We start from the raw sequence: 21,122 nt of genomic DNA, 5'->3' as shown, positions 1-21,122 counted from the left end.
AGTAGTCTTGGTTACTACTAATTTATATCGTAAAGGATCGGGCGAAAGCTACTTTTTCAAATATTTTTACATGTATTCATGACATAGCAATGATATGTAAATGTCAAACGCAAATGGAACAACTTGGACTTGTCCGCCATGGCGCAGGGTAGTTTTCCGACCGAAAATCGGAGTTGTCCGATTTGAACTTCGGGCAATAAAGTTGTATCATGTGTTTTCTGCAGAATTAAGTTTCGGTGAAATCGGAACACATCATTTTTACTTGATTTTGTGACTTAAAACTACCATGCACGCTACTGGTTTTTAGATTACCAAAGTTGTAAGGTACATTTAAGCGTTTCAAAATCACTAGTACTCCAAACGATGTTTTAAACCGTTTGTTTACCACTTCAAAATAATTTAGGCTGTTTTTGTTCGTGGATTAGAACGTGATTTCGAATGGTTTTTTTACTTCATGTGTCCAGTGGGCTCCGCCGTTTCATGTGATGAAAATCTCGATTTTAGATTTCAAAAAAAAAAACAGGCGAAATTGCATTATCATCAATTTATTATCGATAAATTATTAATCAATTAAACATATCTTTAATTTATTTACATTCTGGTTTATCACTAAAAACGGTATAGGACTACTCGTTAAAATAAAAACACCTTATGAATTATTTGTCGATATAATCTGAAAAATTGTAAACGCCCGAAGAATAGAAATAAACGTGGTCACAAATACAACGTATCTTATGTAATTCATCTGATATAATAATTCTTCTCTTCTGCTAGCGATATTTATGTACAAACATAAAAAATATCCTTGGCTAGGCAGAGAAACAAAACCGATTCACTCTCTCTAAATAAAGGTTTATCACAATATTTATACCGAGACGAACGACAATCTCTACTGCCGAAAAAAGTACTTACACCCGAAGCTGTGGCTCTTACCTTAGATAGTACCAATAACAAACTTGTCCAAAACACATGGATTGCATTAATTTACCCTAAATTACTTTTCCTTACCCGCTAATTTGATAGGCCGATTGCCAACAATTTGTCAAACAATGCGAAGAAAAAAGGGGACAATGCTAATTTAAAATAACTAACAACGGTGACGTATTATCTTTATTACAGCGTCTCTTCCACTTCAAAAGATACCGCCCAAGTCTACGCATTTCGGATTAATCCGGGCAAATATTTCTTTGAAGACCATTTAAATCAAACGCCTATCAAAAATTCCTTATTATTAAGTTCTACCGCTATCCTTAATCGAAAGCATAATATATTTTGCCCACATAAAGCACAATATTTTGGAAACTGAACCTCACGTTTTAATTGCTCAAACTTGTGTTTTACAAAAAAAATGCGTCCGTTTCTTGCTACGAATTCGGGTGTTTATCACATTGTAAAACACAAGATCCACTGCTCGGATGTAAGTACGACCTACTTCCTAATAGCGAGGTGATGTGAATTGATGGGTGTACGTCATTCTGGTAACATTTCAAGGGAAAAAAGGGTACTATTTTAGATTCGAATAACTTGACATATGACATAAGTCGACAAACTGCCTATAGTGTGTCATTAGCAACTTGTCATTATGAAGGAAAATAATTCAGACCGTGACACGAACGTAACGTAAACACAAAAAAAATTTATTTAATTCGAAATATTTAGCGTTTACGTAGACGAAGATACAATGCAACATGAACAGCTGCAAAATAAATTCGATAATTAAAGAATTGACGCAACAATTAAGATTTAGTTTTGAAATGTGAGTTACAGTCAACATACGGAATAAATAGACTTACCCATTTTTGGATAAAGCGACTGCAAACTAACCTCCCACAAGTGAGTAAATACGCCTTTTTCGTTAATGTCCTTTCCGTAACAATTTTTTTTTAATAATGTATTTTGTTATGAAACGGAGTAGTTTATCCACATTAGACTGTCAAATTTTAACCAAGGGCGCATAGAACAAAGTCTTATCAATTCAAACCGTTGAATCTATCAACGGAAAATGACTTTTATAAAAACAACCCCGTGTAAACTTGTACCACCTCTGTTCCAAACTAAATGAGTAATTTGATTTTTTTTTAACTAAAATAGGGACTTTCGACAGTTTTTTTAGTTCAACTGCCAATCGCATATTTTTTGAATAATTACTAATCGACCTACAAATCTTTAAAGTTGGTGGTAGTGCTAAACGTCACATTTGTCTAAATTCGAAAGTGCGCCCTCTGCACGTACAGTTTATGTTCAATTTTATTTAGTGGTTTACTTCTAATATCCCTTACCACGACAAAAGTTGTTATCAATAGCGATGCACGTGAATCTCTTTTGCATTTTCTGCTACAAAATCACAAATTTTTCAATCGAAAAATAGTTTTATACCGTGGCAATTCACGAAAAAGTACGGGGGGCATCAGTTAAAAAAAGTTTGGGCAAAGACAAGAGTACGTATAGAAACTGAAAGGATTTCAAAGAAACAGTAGCAACGATAAGAAATAATGAAATAAACTGTAGAACTACTTTACGGACGTCGAGTCATTCAATAGATATTTCTGTAACATAATTATGTCGTTTATATAAGATCAGAGAAATCAAAAAACTCATTCAAATCGTCATCAACTTTAGACAACCAGATGAAACGTTTGAAATAATGTTTATTATTTGTCAATGATAATGGCCAATTTCAAGGTATGTTTGACTAAATACAAATTGATGAAAAATGGTTTTATATTATCAAAATGAAGCAGAAATTCTACCTGCTTCCTGAGGAATCTGATCCTAGTCACTAAGCCAAGAGCAAATCCATTGTGGTAAAATTGAAGTTTCTTGCTGCTATTGGACGAGCACGTTTTGATATGCATAAGAAAGAGTACTTTGACAGAAAACTTGACATTTGACCTTTGGTGATAGAAGAAGTACAACGGACGGCAAAAACCGACCAAAAGGAACTTTAGTTACAAAATCTATAGAGCTTACAAAACGTGTTAAGAAACAAATTAATTACTACAATAAAACAAAAATGTTCAGTAACAATGAAAAATATCATTCAGCGTGACAACGCTAAGCTACATCTGATCAATTTTGACGATCAACCTCTTCATGATGAGCGTCAAAGATGGATGGAATATTAACATTCGTTACCAGTCACCCTATATAGTCTCGATCCGAATGCTTTAAATCTAGGGTTTTTCGACTCAATATAATCTATAAAGTACCAAAAATCATCTGAAAACATTGGTGAACTTGTTGAAGTCGTATAAAAAAAGTTTTTAAGATGTCACAAAAGCAACAGTGGATAACGTATAGCTATCATTACAAATGATTATGGATTATGAATTGTTAAGGTAATAATTATAGACTAGCGCACATATCAAAAGAAAAACTCTGCCGGGAAAGACGGCTAATCTATTAGTATTCGTTGAAAAACTGAAGCTATTCAAGCTACAAAACACATTTTTGTCCATCATACTATCAACTAATAAAATATATATTTCGCGTACGTTTGCAATTTTAAATAATAATTTGTTGTATTGTTACAATTATTTATATTTTAGTTTCAATTAAATTGTGCTTTTGATATTACTTCAATCAATTTATTTAAAACAATTATTTCTTAGTATTTGGAACTGAGGTAGTAATGAATAATTTTATTCCTTCGATTCAAAGATTTAAACTGTATAAACATTCTGGTGGCTTACCGAGCAGATAACTTTCATAATATTTCGGAAATTAGCCAATGTTGTACAATTGTATTACAGTTTGCCCATTTTTGAACAAAGTGACAGTAACATCATTATAGATGCGTAAGAGCGAACGTTTCATCAGGGCTCTTTCTCTCAACTAAATTTGAATAATAAATTTTGTTAGAATAATACAATACATTTAGTTAGAGAATGATAACCGATGAAGCAAGCGCAGTTACGCTGCAGAAATATTTCATAGTCACTTTGTTCAAACATATTTGTCGTTTAGAACCTGATTGTACTAAATACTCCCGAATTGGTTGTTTCCACATCCATTTTTAAAAATGACCACCGGATGTCTTGTTGTCCATTTTCTTTAATCTTTTGACGGCATAACAACATTGACATATTTATAGATGACCAGCAAAACATGATGACACTGCATCGTTTCGTGTTGGCGTATCTCCGGCGTTACCCCTGTTTTATGAAACAAAGGAACATAGTCTCGCTGCTAATTATCGAATTTAATATTACATTAACCTTTCAATTCACCGACACCCCGCTAATGAACCCTCAATAATTTTATATTCTTTGTGCACATAGCAAGAACCCTACATACGAATTACACCAGCTGGAGTACGCGTTTCGCAAAATTCTCAAGAAAACCAACCCGGATGGGCAGAAACGCGACCCTTCGATCAGAGAATGGCAGTCAGCGATTCGATTTATCTTTTGTATTTTTCCGTCAGGGGTGGGGAACGACCTACCCCCGACCAACCGCTCCGGTCTAAGCCGGCTGGACTGTCCCTTTACCGACCGCAAAAGTACCCGCGGAGGGCGTCGCCGCTACGTCACTGATCCTGCTTGATTATTTCGGAAACGGCTGCAAATGCGCACGAGCCGAGACCGTGGTGGGACATGAGACGGGAGAGTTCGTGCGCATGTGCCATGGCCACCTCTAGGGGCGGCTTTCGCGGCTTATTGTTAGATTCTGAAAACCACCAAAAATTCTCATTTGTATTAACATCTAGATCTATCCTAATCTAGGATCTAGCTAGATCATACCTAAAATGGCAGAATTTAGCTGGGCACAGACCGCCTCCCGTTGCGACGACTCCAATTGCCACCCCACGGGGCTCGCCCAAGGATTTGAATAAGCTAATAAACTAAAAGCGTCCTGCAATTTGATTTGATAGGAATATAACTCATTATTATAATCTAAGGTTTTTAACTAACCTCTAGCATTTGTTGATTATGTTGTTTGGTCGTCCTGTCCGCCTTTAATCGTTGGCTCATGCTATAAAGTTCCCTACCGAATTCTAATATCCTTTCTACGGCTGGTTTAGAACAGGATTTTCTACAAACCGGCGTGTCCACTTCTGGAATTTTATTTCCCCTGAAAAACTGTTTTGAACTGGGAAAAACAGTTTTACCCATGTCGTCGTCTTCATCACAATCTCCGTCCGGCTCTTCCGTACTGTTGTTGTAATGATTATTTCCGTTCTGGTAACCGTTTACTGATTCTTTGCCGTTGACACAACTATCGCTTCCATTTTGAAAAGTCCTACTATTTTGGCTTTGACAGTCCTATAAAAATAATAACTAATTCGGCCATATGTGATAGGGGTCTTCTAACTACTGTTATGGCATTAATCGTAAATTATCCACGTACTTAAAACCCTGGTTTTCGGCTCTATTAAACATGTTATACCCCGAATATACCTGTGTCTCTTCAAGACCTAAATTTCATTTGAATTCAGGTATTGCCCTGCTCTGTTTTCCAACTCAGTGTATTAATAAACTCAGATGAATTATTACCGAAATGAACTGTTCGTTTTCGAGACCCAGTTCTATGTGACTTTGCAAACTAAACAATTCCCTTCTCTTACCAACCTGTATATTTGGACAATCAGTGATATTAGGACAATTCTCACAACTGGGACAACCCTGACCGTTCGGACAATCCTCACTCAAATCAACGTCCATGCAATCGTCGACAGTCTCAATTACAGTCGGACTGGAACAACTGCCATTATGCGTCGCGTTCGTATGATTCATTTCTTCTACCTAAAAGTGATTCGCAATAAAAGGAAATCTCCGTCACATTTGGGTAAACCGAAACATTACAAAACACGTACCGTAGGCTTACTGCTGGCCTTATTAGTACAAAACCCTTTTGTCGACTGAATAACGGAAGTCTGGATAGGGCTGCTTGACTTGGGCGATGAAAGCACCCCCGTGCCGCACTTCCTATGGCAAACTTCTATATCGGAACCATTCACCATTTCCACGAATTGGCGACACTAGAAACTACAAATTAACGACCCAGTTTTTTCACGTGTAGCAAACATACCTTTAGCATAAACAAAAGGTTCTGGTTGTTGTCCAAGAGTCCCGGATATAATTTGCTGGTCCTTTCAATGGCCTCGCCCATCCGTCCTGATAGGACTAGTTTCAAGATTTCTGGAAATACAATCACTAGGTATAACCCCCATTAATAAAACGCTTTTGGACGGTAGCGTAGGTTTAAGTCGTTTACTGACTCAGATGCGACAGGGTCTGAACGGGGAAAGACTTACTTTGGCGATTCTTAATAGAATGAATGTCTTCGGTAAAAGGCTGGTTGGTGATCTGGGCAAACGCCTCCGCAGTGTTGCAGTAGCCGTGATGGATTAAGTAAGTTGAGACCATTCTGAAACGAGAGAAATTGGTTTATATTTATACGGTTATTGGCGTTAAACACACGACCATATCAACACTAAAATTAGACTTTGCAGTTTCCTCTCATGGTGTATGTTTATAGCACTATTTATTCGTCTCTCTACCCATAAAAAGTTACAGGAATGTGAAATGACGTTTTTCATTGAGGAATGCTATTTTGAAAATGAATGAGAGAAAGCCAAGCGCGATGTTGTAGTTTTTTCAAAATAAATACATACAAAATTAATGTTATTTCTCTTTAAATGAAGTAGTCATAATTGCATATATCAGCGTTCTCCTAGACTCTACCTTTTCAATTAATAATAAACAATTAAAGAAATATGTGATATCCACCGTGTTACCGCCGAATGACCTTTTCTACTATAACAAAAAAGGAGCGGCCATCCCTCGAAACAAAAAGTGAGCGTGGAGTTGCATTTCCTAGAAATTAAAAAAGTTGCATAGAGTAATGTATTTTCTATTCGTTTAAAGAAAGTCAATAACCATTGTGTTTATCGATATTTCACTAGATTTTTTTTTTTTTTTTAATAAACTTTGGGATGTGGATGGGTATCAAACCCAGTACCTACGAATAAGCAGTCCCTTGTGTGGTCCACAGAGCCACAAATCGGTAAACTTAGCTAAGGAAATTTTGGGGATTAACGGAAAATGACGGACGCTCATAGAAATAAGAATTAAATATGATGAAAAACGATATCATAATCGGTTTTAAAAAATTATTTTCTTAATTAACAATCGTCGAAGTGGGAGAACTTACTTGTTTAATATGGCTTGCCACTCGGATTGAGTGCCCGGCGAAGGGAAATCCTTTATTTCGGCTTTAGTGCGAGCGCTTAACTCCCTCATCATGTCCTCAATATCGAAGACGAACGGTTCTTGACCGAAGTTCGCGTCCACCACCTCTCCGGGAGTCTGCAGACCAACCGTGGGGTACAGATTGGGCTGAAAAACCCTCTGTTTTAGTCTAGGAGGTTCGTATATTTCAAAATGGGTTGAATAAATTTCAAAATCAATCAATTATTTAGAGAGTTTTCCAGTAACACAGTTACTTAATATCAAACACTTGATGTGCAAAACCACGTTATTAATCAATGAGAACGAACCGATAAATAACTGGGTTATCTGTATAGAAATTGCGAAGGTTATTCAGTCCACAAATATTCTAATTTCAATTATTTAAGATTAAAACAAAGACAAGATCATTCGTTTATAGGTGCGGATACACTTAATGCAAATTAAGCAATCGATTGGCTGACATATGAAGATTGTTACTACGCAAACAATAACAAAAAAGTAATTCAATACTGCCCTATTACGTTCGCCATGAATCTGCTCCTTTGCGTGTCAGTTTACTTAGTTGTCGTTGAGCACAGTTCATTTTTAGAATAAATCAAATTATGTGTAAATTATGACGATTTATTCATATAATAGTACAACAATTATTATTCCACGGTGTTTGTGTGTATCGAATTGACATATATCTGTGTTATCGAAGTAGAGATTGGCAGGACAACAAAAGCGAACTCAGTGAGTAATTATTGTTAATAATAACGGAATAGTTGAGAACTATCTGGACTATGACGGCCACGAAACCAACAGCACTTTCGATTCGATGGTACTCGTTAGAAGTCATTATTATTATGCAAGTAAATACGTCCAAAGACGGTTAGATATACAAGACTGCTTATGCTAATTGCAATTAACACTATAAACTCGATCCAATTATGAGTAAATCTATGTATTTTCCTTACCGGTAGATCGTGAAATGCAACCCCCAAATGGTGTCCGTTCTTCGTATAGAAACAAGTATTGTCAATGAAGTTGACTCCGCATCCGATGACGTCCCCAGTGGTAAACGTGGGCCCGTAGGGCTGCCCGGTCCCGGATGAACAGAACGAGTGTCCGTCGTCGCCGTGGTACCCGTACGACTGTTTATCCCAGCCTGAAAAAATGCCCCACCCTATATAAACATCCTTAGTTAGCATCGCTAACATGAATGTTAACGATTTATAGTGGTAGCAGCATTCAATGAAAGTCGCAGCTACATGCGTATTGCTGTAAAGGCTAAATTATTAATGTGCTGATAACCTCAACGAAAAAAAAAACAATTTGGAAAGCAAGAAAACGACCTTGATTTCTACATTTTCACAGATACTGCCTGGTGAATTTTTTTACAATTTTGATAATTTTACGCTGAGTTGGATTCTTTAGCGAACGCAAAAATTCACGGAATCAAACGAGCAAAAGTGTTGGCATAAGTTGTCGTGATTAACCTTAAAAAATGTGCTAAACTTGAATTGGTGAAGATTTAGGAAAAAAGCGCACGACGATTACATCTCCGCGGGAGAAAGTTTCACGAACCTGAAGTGATTTATGCAAATAACGCCATTGAATAACAATTATTATTGCATAACGGCGTCAACAGTAATATATTTATAATATTTGCAAAATTTCCCTTAAATTTTTTAAATTGAAAAAAAGGCGTAATCGGCATCGAGTCCTGGAACTGGTGCACCAACGATACACTGCAATACACATTGTGCCATCGTTGAACATTATATTCAACAAAATTTCAACGTGAATTATAAAAGAAAATATTCAAATAATCTATTTGTGTTAGATTTAAAACAAATAATTAACACGACGTTGCCACTCCATTGAATTATCGATAATGGCGTTATTTGTTTACAGAAGTTTAGTCACGGTAAGATCTAAGAATGGGAATATTTATTTGGGTTTTTTACGCGTAAAAGGAAATTGTGGGCCAGCCGAGACCGTACCTTGAAACCGTGCATTGACGATGCGCTGGAACATGTACCCCGCCGCCGCTGAATGATTTTTTTGAGGTTTGGTGCACAACGCTAAGATTGTGAAGCTAAAATCGACGTCGACGCGAATATTATTAATTAGATTATGTCTGTCTCTTTTTAATCCATTCGGCGACAATACGATCTGACGTTAAAATGCTTCTTTCAATTATTAATCTCTCATATTTTTTTTCCTTTTTTTTTACAAAATTGGCCATTTGTCACACTCGTTGCAAAATTTTCATCCTTGAAATAAGCCGAAGGTCGAACAAAAGGAAAGTCAACGATTTCGGTTGCTAAATTGATTGTTAATTTGCGGTTACGATCCGCCGCTTTTGCCGGAGAGAGTGCGCACGAATATGATTCAAAGTGTTTTATGTAAATGACGCGATTGAATAACAATAATCACTATAATGATTTAGTTGAAACCATAATGCGTTCACCTTTGAAATGCCTTCGACCTCGTTAAAACAAAACATTTCGAATACGTTTGCCCATTTACATTTCGAATGAGAATCGAATTCAACATGTCTAATCTGCATCAAAATGCCCGTCTGACAAGTTCAAAACTCACGTAGGCTTTCAAAGTCGAAATTATTCGGACCGACGTCTCATCCGGACAGTATTGCTCTTTGTTTCACGCATTTCTTTGAACCCTTAACGGCGCCTTGATGGCGCCCTTAGTGACGAATGTTAAAGGCGAAAAACGGTAAAAGTTTCTGAGAGAGATAAATCTTATTAAAACCCAATATAAAATCTCTAATTAAAAACTAACTTTGGCAACGCTGTTGCCTATCTGCAAGAAACAAAGAGCGACGTGACGTTGCCACATTGCCGCTGTTTCCTTTTGAAGAAATGTCATTACATTATAGTTATAGGTATTAGGTTACACTTCAACCCGAACTAACCTTCGTTATTTCTATTGAAGTGTCGCTGATTTAATTCAAAATGCGACTTCAGAAGCACCAAAGGTTGTGACTTAAAAACTAAATTTGGCAAAGTTGATTATCTATTGTGGGAAAACCGGGGAGACGCACGATCTTACAATATCGACCCTAACTTCTTCTACTAGAAGGAATACTGTCACATGCATGTGAGATTACGTGCGCCATTTCAGCGCAAGTTGCAATATTATTAACAAACTTTAATATTAGCCCGTTTCATTTTAATTTAATTAGAAAATTTTAATATTTAGAAATAAAATTGGTACTATAAAATCGCGAACCAAAAACGAATTCTGGCAACGTCGTCCAGTTGCATGATGGAAAAAATATAGAAAACGGCGTTGCCAGATTTTTTTCAAAAGTCACAAGTTTTCCGCAATCTAAATCAATAATAAAACATGTGGTAACACTTTGAAATTGTTATGGGTGTTTGCTCTTAAGTCGCTCATTCAGACGTCTGGGAAAATTAACAAAATTGGTGCACGAACATGCGCGACACGTCAATTCGCTCTATTGATGACCGCATCACATGGCGATTTTGAATTTTTTCTTTGCCCTTTTGCCTTGACGTCATCAATACGGTATTTTGACACACCAAAGTTTGCAGAAATTTTGAAATAACAACATTACACTGACGCTAGTTTTAGGAAAAAATCGAGGACAAAATAGATGTCTAAAGAGTCTTCAACTTTCAGCACGATTCAGAATTGAGAGGTTTACAATTTTAGCACCGAATCGAACTGAAAGCAAGAATTACGAAAAAAAGAAAAATGTATGCAGGGTATGGCGTGCATAACAGAGACGAAGACAATGATTAGTGGTTCTTAGTTCAGGTTGATTGTTCAGATGGCGCGTCCATCGAACGTGGACCACTCGGTACAGTGCCTAAGCCGCTTATAAACATTCTGATAGGCAAACATACTCTTGTTTAATCTTCACATATTTACTGCGCCTCAAATCATTTAAATCATTCGCTACACATTCTCACCTGGCAATCTATTCAAATTAACTCCCTGAGCGGAGAGCCCGATGCCCATGTACCCGTCTCGGCCTTTGCTGACAATTTTTACTTCGAAATAGTACAAACCACAAGTCGCTGGTATGGGATGAGTCGCCTGGATGCTTGCGGCGTCTCTATGCGAATTTCCATGACCTGAAACAAAATATTTTCCACGCTAAGTACCCCTCTATAGTAGTCTTTAGTACAGCAGTTTTTACGGGCTGCAAAGTGCATGAAACATTATGTTTCTATCTTTTATTTTTTAGAGATAACACCTAACACACCAGTGCGGGTCGTTAGAGCGGCCGAAACTGTACACTAATCTTAGTTAAAACTAACTGAGAACAATATTTACCCTTTACTAAGGGTTCGTACGAATATCCCCATTAACTTTTGGGTGACAAATATGTGCTCTTCTTCAGATCCCAGGAAAAACGATGGAAAAGAGAATAAACGGCGAACGAGAGATAATTATTTTAAAACTGTAAAGTACTCGGAAATATCTGCTCTCTCTCTCTCTCTCTCTCTATCACTGAGGGGAGACAGTTTTTCTCACATTAGTCATGATATCAATGCAAAACATTGATTTGAGGTTCCTGGTTGCCGTCGGATCGTTGTACCTAATTAAATCTGTCTTTGCTTGATAGCTATTTTCTGTGTTAATGATTACTCTTTGTAGTGTTTGGTTCTTTTCTGTGTCTGAGATTTATCTCTTGTTCAAGAATAGGTTATTATATATATATATATTACCATTAACCAAGCGTTATCTATGTTTGCCGAACAGGAGAAAATACATAGGTTTTTAATAAATAAAATACATGCACTTTCTTTCATTTTACGCTTCTTTGATAACGGTTCCTGGGTAGCAATGCATCGTTGCGTGTAATTCTGTGACCATTATGAAACGCATGCTGGCTTTTATCTGACCTATGAAATTCTCTTCTAACAACAAAATTAATACCACTCTTTCACCGGAGTTTGTTCGTTCCTGTCCGACGGCCCTGTATATCGGTATTTTTGATACATTTCAGTCCTCAAGAGCCACCATTTACGAATTTACGTAGGTCTGGTGGCCTCCCCCCCGACGCTTCTGCTGGAAAGAGCGGGAGACCATATGCAAGTGCAACTTATTCGTTGCGAAATCAATCTGTGCAATATTAGCGAAATCGTGATGGAGACCTCTTACGACTTCTCATTAATTTTTTTATGGTGATTTCTCTGAAGAATACATTATTAACTTAAAATGGCCAATTCACGTACTAATAGAACACCTCGGTGTGGTTCGTACAGATCTCTCCGAGTTTGATACACGAACGTGAAAATGAAAATGTGACAACGTCAAGGGGAAAACCGGTCGGCCATTTTGCACGCTTTTTGCCGCCATTTTGCTCGGGGATTTCGGCAGTTAATTACTGCAAAACTCGAAATTGAATTATTTTTACCTTTGAAGCGTGTGTATTATCATTCCTTTACTGTTACTGAGCTTGAGCTAACGATCAACGAAGATCACGCACGATCACATAAACCAGAGTGTCCCAGTTAATCTGGAAGGAATGCCAGTTTGAGGACTTTCGTGTTTACTTAAAATTTTGAAATTTAAAGATCGGGCGTGCAAGAGCAACAGAAAGGATGTGACGAGCGTGTGAGCGTCGTTCCTCAAAAATAAATAAATAAATAACTAAATAAAAGAAAACATGAATAATTCGTCTTGGACGTACGGAACATGTTTATAACATTATCCTTATTTGCTGTGAAACTTGACTTTAACCTCTGACATTGAAACGAGAAACGGCGTTAAACTTGCTAGGCTTTCCTATCGATCCACGTTGATAACGAGAGCGAAAAATTTTTACAAACAATATCCTCCGTAATTAGGTTATCGTCAAGAATAACGTTCTTGCGGTACCAGATTAACTGAGCACCAAGTTACTTTCAATCTTCCCCTATGTCCCTTTATCGGAGTGATTTACCGTATATTGTACCGAAACGGATATACCAGTTTTTTTTATAAATCAATGAGTTGAATATACCCGGGATGGGACGGCGTACTACGGTCGAAGACCGTCTCAAAAGCAGAGGCGTAGATCAAAGTTTCGAACTATCTACTTTAAGTCACGAATGGGTTATTAGACTTAGGAAAATGTGCGGGAAAGCATGGCTGTAGAAAAATCTCTTTTACGGGGGTTAACGTCTGCAGTTGTCAAATTCACGTAAACAATCAGCAAAGTAACCGAATCGCGAAAGATCCCCATGGCAATATCCATCCGCCTCTGATCGTCGGTGTTTTTGGGATGGCAGCAAAGGGGATTGTCCTCGGTGGAGGCCTGCGGGACAGTCGACAGTCTCGCGGTTCATTCGCCCGGACTACGCGGACGTGGGGCCGATTCGGATACTGCGACTTCATATTAGTTCCAGCTAATACAAAGAAAAAAAAATCGACGAATGCGTTATTGTATGTTAATTACCTCCCGATTTTGTCCGGGACGACAGTTTAGGATTGAAAGTGCGCAGATTGATTTCGAGTCGTTTTTCTCGGCTGTAACTAAATGAGAACGTTATAATTAGCGATTTATTCTTGAATATTTAATGAGGAATATGTAAATCTAGGGGGAGCCTAATTGACGAACTCGTTGGCTTGCCTTCTAAAGAAACTGGCGCTTTTCGGAGTCTCCCAGTAATGCTCGCCTATAATGGGTTTTAAGGAGCTTTATGAATGTTTTTTTAATCAAGAAACCGTGCTAAAAACATTGCAGTATTTTTTAGCTTGATAGCGTACATTGAGGAACTCCAACAATTAATACAAAATTTTAATTATGAACACCAAATTCTGCGGTCGCAGACTTCTGGCATTTTTCGGGATTAACGTCACAATTACGTGTGAGTGGGAAAAGACTGTCGAAGAAGCGAGACTGCGCACTATTCTCGGTTACCACAAATTGTCGACAATATTTACACTTCGCTAAGTGCTCGACCGAAAGTCCTCGTGACATATCTGTCAACGTCTTCAGAACTTAAGAAAAACGAGTAGTGAATGATTCTGGATTCCGTACAATCTATCTATAATGAAACACAGTGGGGCCGCACCAAAAATAATAGTACGAAGATCGAAAAACATGTCGTAAATCTATTTTCAAGCGCAACTTTCCTTTTATTTAACCAAATCTGGAAACGCTGTATTTCCCATGGAATTTCGTGTCTGTATCGATTTTTAGACCAGTGAGCTGTAGCTTTACAAAAGGCAGGTTGTCAAGTTTTTTGTGTGTTTTCGTTTAGTCGTAATTTCTTAGCCGATTCAGTCGAGTTCTAACGCGACAAATTTATCTTCAAGTACGTTCGAAAGTTTGAATTTCTAACCTGCGCTAGTTCCGCAATGTTTATCAAATATTTAGTTATTACGGCAAAAATTTAATTGCCACCACGTCGACCCTTTATTCCCTTCGACCCGAAAATCTTAATTATTGCCTAATCAAAGTGTCATTAATGCGTTTGTCGTCTTCTGACGAGTAAAAAAAAAAAAAAAAGAACGTTTCCAGATTCTGTTTTTTCTCTTTACAAATTTACTTTCATTTACCGAATTCAACCCTTACGCATCTTCAACGTGCAGACATATTAATATTCAAATACTACATGACCCACCATTCCTATATATATCGTAGTAGGAGGTGGGCTGTACATGTGGGGCGTTAATTAAGCAGTTTACTATTTACCAACAAACGTTTGAGTAACAGATGAATCGAATCCCGACACGTATTTGATGCTCCCAAGTCCTACTTGAGGTTCGGAGTCTCAGACGAGTTCTAAATTCACGGATGGTAGTTTCGCTTCCACAAAACGAACCCACCTGTTGAATTTGAGATACCTGTGGTACGTTCAATTCTGCGAAGCGATATTTCGGGATGTTCAGTAACGGATGACAAGAAACGCTCTTCCTGCTTTTGAATTTCCTTTTGGTTTTTTCCCCAGGTTATGGTAAAAGATGGATGAAAACAAAAACCACTTTTCCATTACAGTTTTATTGCAAGTTTCGACGCAACAATCTCCATTCTACGGACTCTCACTTGTCGAAAATCAAGATGAACTTTTTTTAAGTGCGGCCTGGTGAGTTTAGTGTTTCCAGTTAAGGTAACGGTTACGGTGTTGTGTTTACGCTCGTGACAATCCATTATTCAAAATCAGAATACGAGCTAATTGTTAATCATTCCGGGCATTTAAGTGACACTCTTTAAAAACGACGTTCCACGGTTAAAAATAGAAAACTAGCCTGCCTTTTTCGCTAGTAATATCTGGTGGCTTTACGTAGATCCCCTGTTCTGAATTATTTGAAACGTGCATTCCCACAGCAATGCATTAAAACGACCCAGTGAACATTTACCCAGTTGAGTACCCAACCAAGTATAAAAACAAACGTTAAAAGTGTGATTTTTTTGAGATTACGTGGGATCCCCCCCTACTTCTCGGGACACACGCGTTGTTGCTGTCAGTGCTGCGTCGCCTGCGTGCGTGTACATGCTGCACACAACAAACGGGACAATTAAAGTCGGACGTGCTTAAAGTAGGGCCGAAGTTCAAAATGGCCGAGGGAACGAGCGCGGTGGACGCGGTACGGTTTCTAACGAGTAAAAACGATTTTCGTTGATAACGACGTTATAACAAACTTTTCTTTGAGCGTGCATTATTCAGAAGGAAGAAACCACGCTATTATTCCGTCGCCAGGGACGTTCGACCGAATACCATCATTTTGGTCACTCGATCAAAACAACCGGCTCCTGTTCAATTTTAATCAATCAATCAAAAAACTGGTTCTTCTCATTACGTAGCGCATTAGAATATTGTTGCTCTTTCTGTCCATCGGCAATCAGTATTTAATTTCCTGCATGCACACTGAAACTCGGTGCAAAAAAAACATTAATTAATGCCAATTACAAGGTTGTGGTAACATGTGAAATTACACAAAATAAAGAAGGATGAGTCGCTTGAGAGATCCGCATGTAAATCTAGTCCCGAAGGGAAAAACGCACGTCGATTCTCAGCCTCGAAAGAGCTGATTGACGCGATTCTCTATCATTCGCGTCGTAATCCTCTCCGTTGCAACGAAATTTACCTATGAATGAGGCGAATTAGATATTAATTCCCGTCTTATCTCGGCGACATGTCAGACCATAAACGCACAAGTGAACAATAAACGCTCTCTGCAATTCCATTAATCGCAAAAGCCAGGCCCGAAATAAATGCCTATTTAAAACCATTACGAAAAATCGATTCATCAGTCTTTCCTAGGCCGAAATGTAGCAGTTTGACTAAAAATAAATGCGTACCTACATACATTCATTAGCTTATAGTCACCGAGTTTGCAACTATGATAAGTCCAAGGAGAACTTTCCTATCGCATGTTAATCTAGGTGCCTATTCGTGCCAAATGAAAAACATATAATCAACAGATCCCCCACAATCATTTTCCACTCCTTTCGCCGCCGTGGAACGTACAAATTTCACCTTAATGTTACGTTTCATTGCAGATCGATACTACTCAGAATTTGAAATTCAGGGGGGAACGGGGGGGAGGAGGAGGAGGAGGAGGAGGATTCAAATTTTAAATAAATGCAAGGTGAGTGAGGCAAAAGTGAGGTATTAAAAAGTTGCGTAACAGCCGATTGAAACGGGATCGTTGACGATGGTGTCGTTGTTGAGAGTGTGGTGCAAGATTTATGTCTGGATGACTAAAATCCTTTGTTGTCAGCATAAGCGAAGGAGGAAAAGGGCATGATACTTGACCTAGATTAACACACGACGCTTTCAATTCTGTGCCTTATTATTGAAAAAAATATTAAGGTATCACTACTGAGCAGATGTGGTGACACGACAAAGGAATGCCCTTCTCCCTCTGTCTCTCTTTCCGTCGCTCTCCCTCTCACTCACTCTCTCTCTCTCTCTCTCTCTCTCCATGCGATACAACATAAGCGCACAGTTTCATGGCATCTTCACCGTTTCTGGGTCACTACCTAATTTTAGTATGGGCTCGGTTTTTGTTTTGTTATTAAATTGTACGAGTGCAGAAGCGACCGTATTTACCACATTATGCCGTGTAAACAAACGCACGTTGAATGAGAACAATTCGCAAAAAATGTATTAACTTGTCGGGCATTTCGAACCAGACGTCGTGAATTGCGAATCGGTCGTGCGGGTTAACAAAAAAAAAAAAACATTTGTCGGTCACTTTTAATTGAAAATGGCCTTTGCTGGAGGTGGGTTGTAGAAATAAGGCCCCCTTTCGTTCCATGTCGTACGTTCCAACTCAAGACCGCTCGGAAAGCGAGCCTAGGCAAGACCGAGTAATTCCGCGTTCGCTTTACCTAAAAGTAACCCTTTTTACCTAACGGAAAAGAGGCACCCCCAAAGCCATCAATGCCACGCTCAAGATTCACACATGGTATATGTTATCTTTGTGAAACCTAAATATACAGGGTGTCCCACGAGTGTTTCATTATATTTCAGTGGGTAATAATAGTACATTGAAAAATAATATGACTCCCTATATAAACCATATTCCAATAGTGCTTCATTAAGAAGATACAGGGTGTTAAACTTTACTTAAAAAATCTAACTTTTATTGATATATTCAAAACCGTTTGAGATATGTAAGTGAAATTTGGCATGTTTTGAGAGTTAATGTAGACGCATTTATTTATGCAAAAGGGCTATTTTTCGTTTCACCAGTGACGTGCGTACGGACACCTCTCGGCACATTTTTAAAGAAAAACATGGTGCGCCACTGCTTTTTATCAAAATAAAAATTATTTTTAGAAGTTTAATTTCATTTAGAAGAGAAATGCTCACTTGGCTCTTTTTCGTCCGACGTATCGTTTGCCAGTAAAAAATTGAATACCGTCTATATGCACGATATTCTCTAAATGGTTTTAATAATATTAAGTTTGTTTTAAATATTATTAATTTGCTATAACATTATGGAAATTGTTCAAATTGGTGGCCATTTTGTTCAATACATAATTGAGCTCGCCTGTTCATTGATACTCTGATACGTTGAAATATTCCAGGTGTGTTTTAAGTTTAACACCCTGTATCTTCTTAATGCAGCATTATTGGAATATGGTTTATATAGGGAGTCATATTATTTTTCAATGTACTATTACCCGCTGAAATATAATGAAACACTTGTGGGACACCCTGTATAGGGAATCCGAAGATTCATCTAAATTGTGCCTTTAATCAGGTTAGCGTCACCTTTTGGGGTTTAGGTGCCCAAAACTCAACAGTCTTTTTTCGAAAACGTTCCGAAAATGTCCAAGGTGTTGGCTCTGAATTTTTCTAACAATAATCGTCGGAATACAGAAAATGAAGGGAGGTTCTCCCGGTGGTCGACTTTCCTTCTTGAACTCGGCAAATACGCATTCGCGATGAGGTATGAATAAACAGTACCCTGACTTGCACACGATTCAGGACCCCGGTTCTGTAAGAAACGTGTAAGAGTTATAATTAACTTTTGTCCAACGAAATTGGAAACTAACGTTTCACGTTCCTACACACGATGTTTTCCTAACACACGGCGCAAACCTAAGTAGAAATCGTTCGAGACAAAGCAGAAAAAGGACTTAGACGGATTTAATTCAAATTTTCGTCCCTTATGTGTCAGAGTTTCCTCAGAAATTTCAGGGGCGCGCGCACATGGTTCCTGGGTCGGAATATTATTATATTAAAAAAATAGTAACACCCAGTACATTTTTTCGCAATTTTTCTTATTACATTTGAATGCGGCAACTCTCTATCCTTCGATGTGAGTTTCGACTAGGAGTTTTCGGTGTTTAAGCAAGTTGTAAAACTGCCACATGTCATTTTTGGAGATTGCTCGTTTGAAGATCGCCTTTGCAGCATAATTCCGATTCTCTCGATTTTATCTTGATATTTAAGAAGATCCAGCATTAAAAATACAAGAGCCTTCTGCAATTCGCCGAAATTGGATAGAAAATTATCCATTGTGTCACATACAACTTGCTAAGTCAACTTTCACTCACATCCAATTTGAGCCTCTATCGAGGTTTACTTTCCAGTCATCGGGCGTTTTCGACGACTCGAGCATAAGCGATGCGATATTCCGGGAATCGTCAAATCAAATCGAATTTTAGAAGCACGATATTTACCTGCTCTCAGTCCGGCACATTCTTGATCGGCTTCTTATGACGTTTATGAGAAATCAACCTTCGGCATCGTACGATTTTTTTCAAAAATATTTCCAAATTTTAACAGGAAATTTGATGTTTTTCGCCAACGAAGCGGGAGGAAAAACGGACGCACAGCCACGACCGAGGCAGCATCGTTTTATGTGCTGAGACTCCTTTACGGAAGAACGACTCTCCCGTACAAAATTAATAATAAATAATTTAAAGTTTTAACGATTTTGATTATTATAAAGTATACAATAGCATTCGTTAACGACCCCATTAGCGGACGACGACAAATTTGATAAGCCACATTTGCTGGTTGTGCCCAACCAATCGCGGCGCACTACCCGCTTGTCACGTGTTCCGTATCTGTCCCTGTATTTTACTTAATAATGACCAATATGTGGCTTCTTGTTCGGTAAGTGCGGATAACACTTGGTCATCTATGCTCGAACAAAAGGTCAAATTCGAAAACATAAAAAGGAACTGAACACTGACAAATATCACACGAAACAATCACCAAGACAAAAAACGAAATTGAAAAAAGTAACAAGTTTAATTAGGTACACCGGGCATCTGCTTCAAATCAACTTTTTGATGTGAAAAAACTGTTAACATTTAATTTCGTTTTTCTACTCTTTTCGCTGGGTTCCAAAAACCGTGACACACGCGTCACCGAAACAGTCCCCATCTTCCTCTGCAGCTATTGAGACTTTTCCCGTTTAAAACTCCAACTTAAAACTACTGGTTTTTAGAGCTGAACAACTTGCGCGCACTGCGCACCATCAGCTATACCCATCGCATATAAAAGCAGCACTTCATCCTCCGTTTTAAAGCTGATTCCTCGTAATGACCCAACAAACAATTTTAACGTGTTTGCACGTAAACCATACTGCTGCTGTTAATTCCCGATTATTCGGTGTTTTTATCAAGGCCCACCGAAAATCTTAAGACTTCGATGGGTCAAACTGTGACATACAAAATGCGAGAGATTTGCCAAGTCGCAGTTTATTTTTGTTCGCACCCGATACACAATGAACCAACTCACCCTGTCACGATCAGCTGATTTCTTTGTTTGACGCTAAAGAAGTCCCTCTGGGACGACATCATATCGAGGCGATGACACGGCCAAATGAGTTCGAATTAACAATGATTAATTGTCCCATTTTTCGAATCGAAACGCAAAAAACACGCTGCGTGAGAGAAAATGGTCAAACGAACCTTGAAAACTCTTACCTTTGTAGTGTACACGGAGATTGCTCTGAGACAGCCCGATGTAGCTGTACTTCTCCTTGGGGCTCCACGCGCGCGGTAGAGGAGTTTTATCTTCGTTCACCGCGGGATAAAGTCTCTTCAAACGATCCACGGGGCCGTTTTGCGTTTCATTTAGCACATCCATGGCGATATGACCACTACTCACTGCCGCCATTACTAAACTATTGTCGTTCAAAATCAGCTTGTTCGACGATGCCGAGTCCGCGACTGTTTTTATTGTCTCCAAATAAGGGCATCGATCGATAAGAGAACTTTGCTTTGTTTGGGGTGGCTAAGAGTTGAATAAGCGAATTACCATTGCAGAAATTTATTAACTCTGATTGGCTTTTAATATAATACGTAGATCAACGAGACCTTTATATTATTCGAAATTAAACAAATGCATATCCCTAATCACATGATTTCGTACATGGTTTGGCAACAGTGAGAGAGTCAATGATGTGCAGATGTCTCTTCAGTTTTATTCTCTTTGTGTATTAGTGAGGAAACTGATTAATAGATGGCACCACACTTACAAAGCTATC

At 38.2% G+C, this 21,122-nt stretch overlaps 1 protein-coding gene across 2 annotated transcripts; it reads right to left on the bottom strand.

Moving 5' to 3' along the window:
* Positions 1-529: 529 nt before the first annotated feature.
* Positions 530-20,774, bottom strand: RanBPM (Ran-binding protein M). 2 transcript variants are annotated; one of them, XM_066289719.1, is made up of 12 exons: positions 20,560-20,774; positions 11,138-11,302; positions 8,150-8,340; positions 7,156-7,340; positions 6,257-6,369; positions 6,031-6,140; positions 5,816-5,980; positions 5,571-5,744; positions 5,111-5,264; positions 4,914-5,056; positions 4,743-4,854; positions 530-4,668 (listed from the first exon to the last, which is right to left on the bottom strand). In XM_066289719.1, the coding sequence occupies exons 1-12, from the start codon at positions 20,750-20,752 to the stop codon at positions 4,529-4,531; spliced, it is 1,845 nt and encodes a 614-aa protein (XP_066145816.1). In that variant the 5' UTR covers positions 20,753-20,774; the 3' UTR covers positions 530-4,528. The 2 variants fall into 2 exon arrangements, with proteins under 2 accessions (XP_066145816.1, XP_066145824.1); XM_066289727.1 differs by lacking the exon at positions 20,560-20,774 and adding an exon at positions 20,372-20,515.
* Positions 20,775-21,122: the final 348 nt, after the last annotated feature.

Source organism: Euwallacea fornicatus, chromosome 1, assembly GCF_040115645.1.
Source record: "Euwallacea fornicatus isolate EFF26 chromosome 1, ASM4011564v1, whole genome shotgun sequence".
In the NCBI taxonomy this organism is placed as follows: Eukaryota; Metazoa; Arthropoda; class Insecta; order Coleoptera; family Curculionidae; genus Euwallacea; species Euwallacea fornicatus.
The sequence above is the reverse complement of the archived record's forward strand: the minus strand, read 5'-3'. Positions and strand labels throughout refer to the sequence as shown.

Excerpts from the sequence above, each read along its gene's own strand:
- RanBPM (XM_066289719.1), bottom strand. The coding sequence starts at position 20,752 with ATGGCGGCAGTGAGTAGTGGTCATATCGCCATGGATGTGCTAAATGAA. Across the intron at positions 6,370-7,155 it reads TGGCAAGCCATATTAAACAA|AATGGTCTCAACTTACTTAA; the intron begins GTAAGTTCTCCC and ends CTCTCGTTTCAG. Across the intron at positions 5,265-5,570 it reads CTGATTGTCCAAATATACAG|GACTGTCAAAGCCAAAATAG; the intron begins GTTGGTAAGAGA and ends TTATTTTTATAG.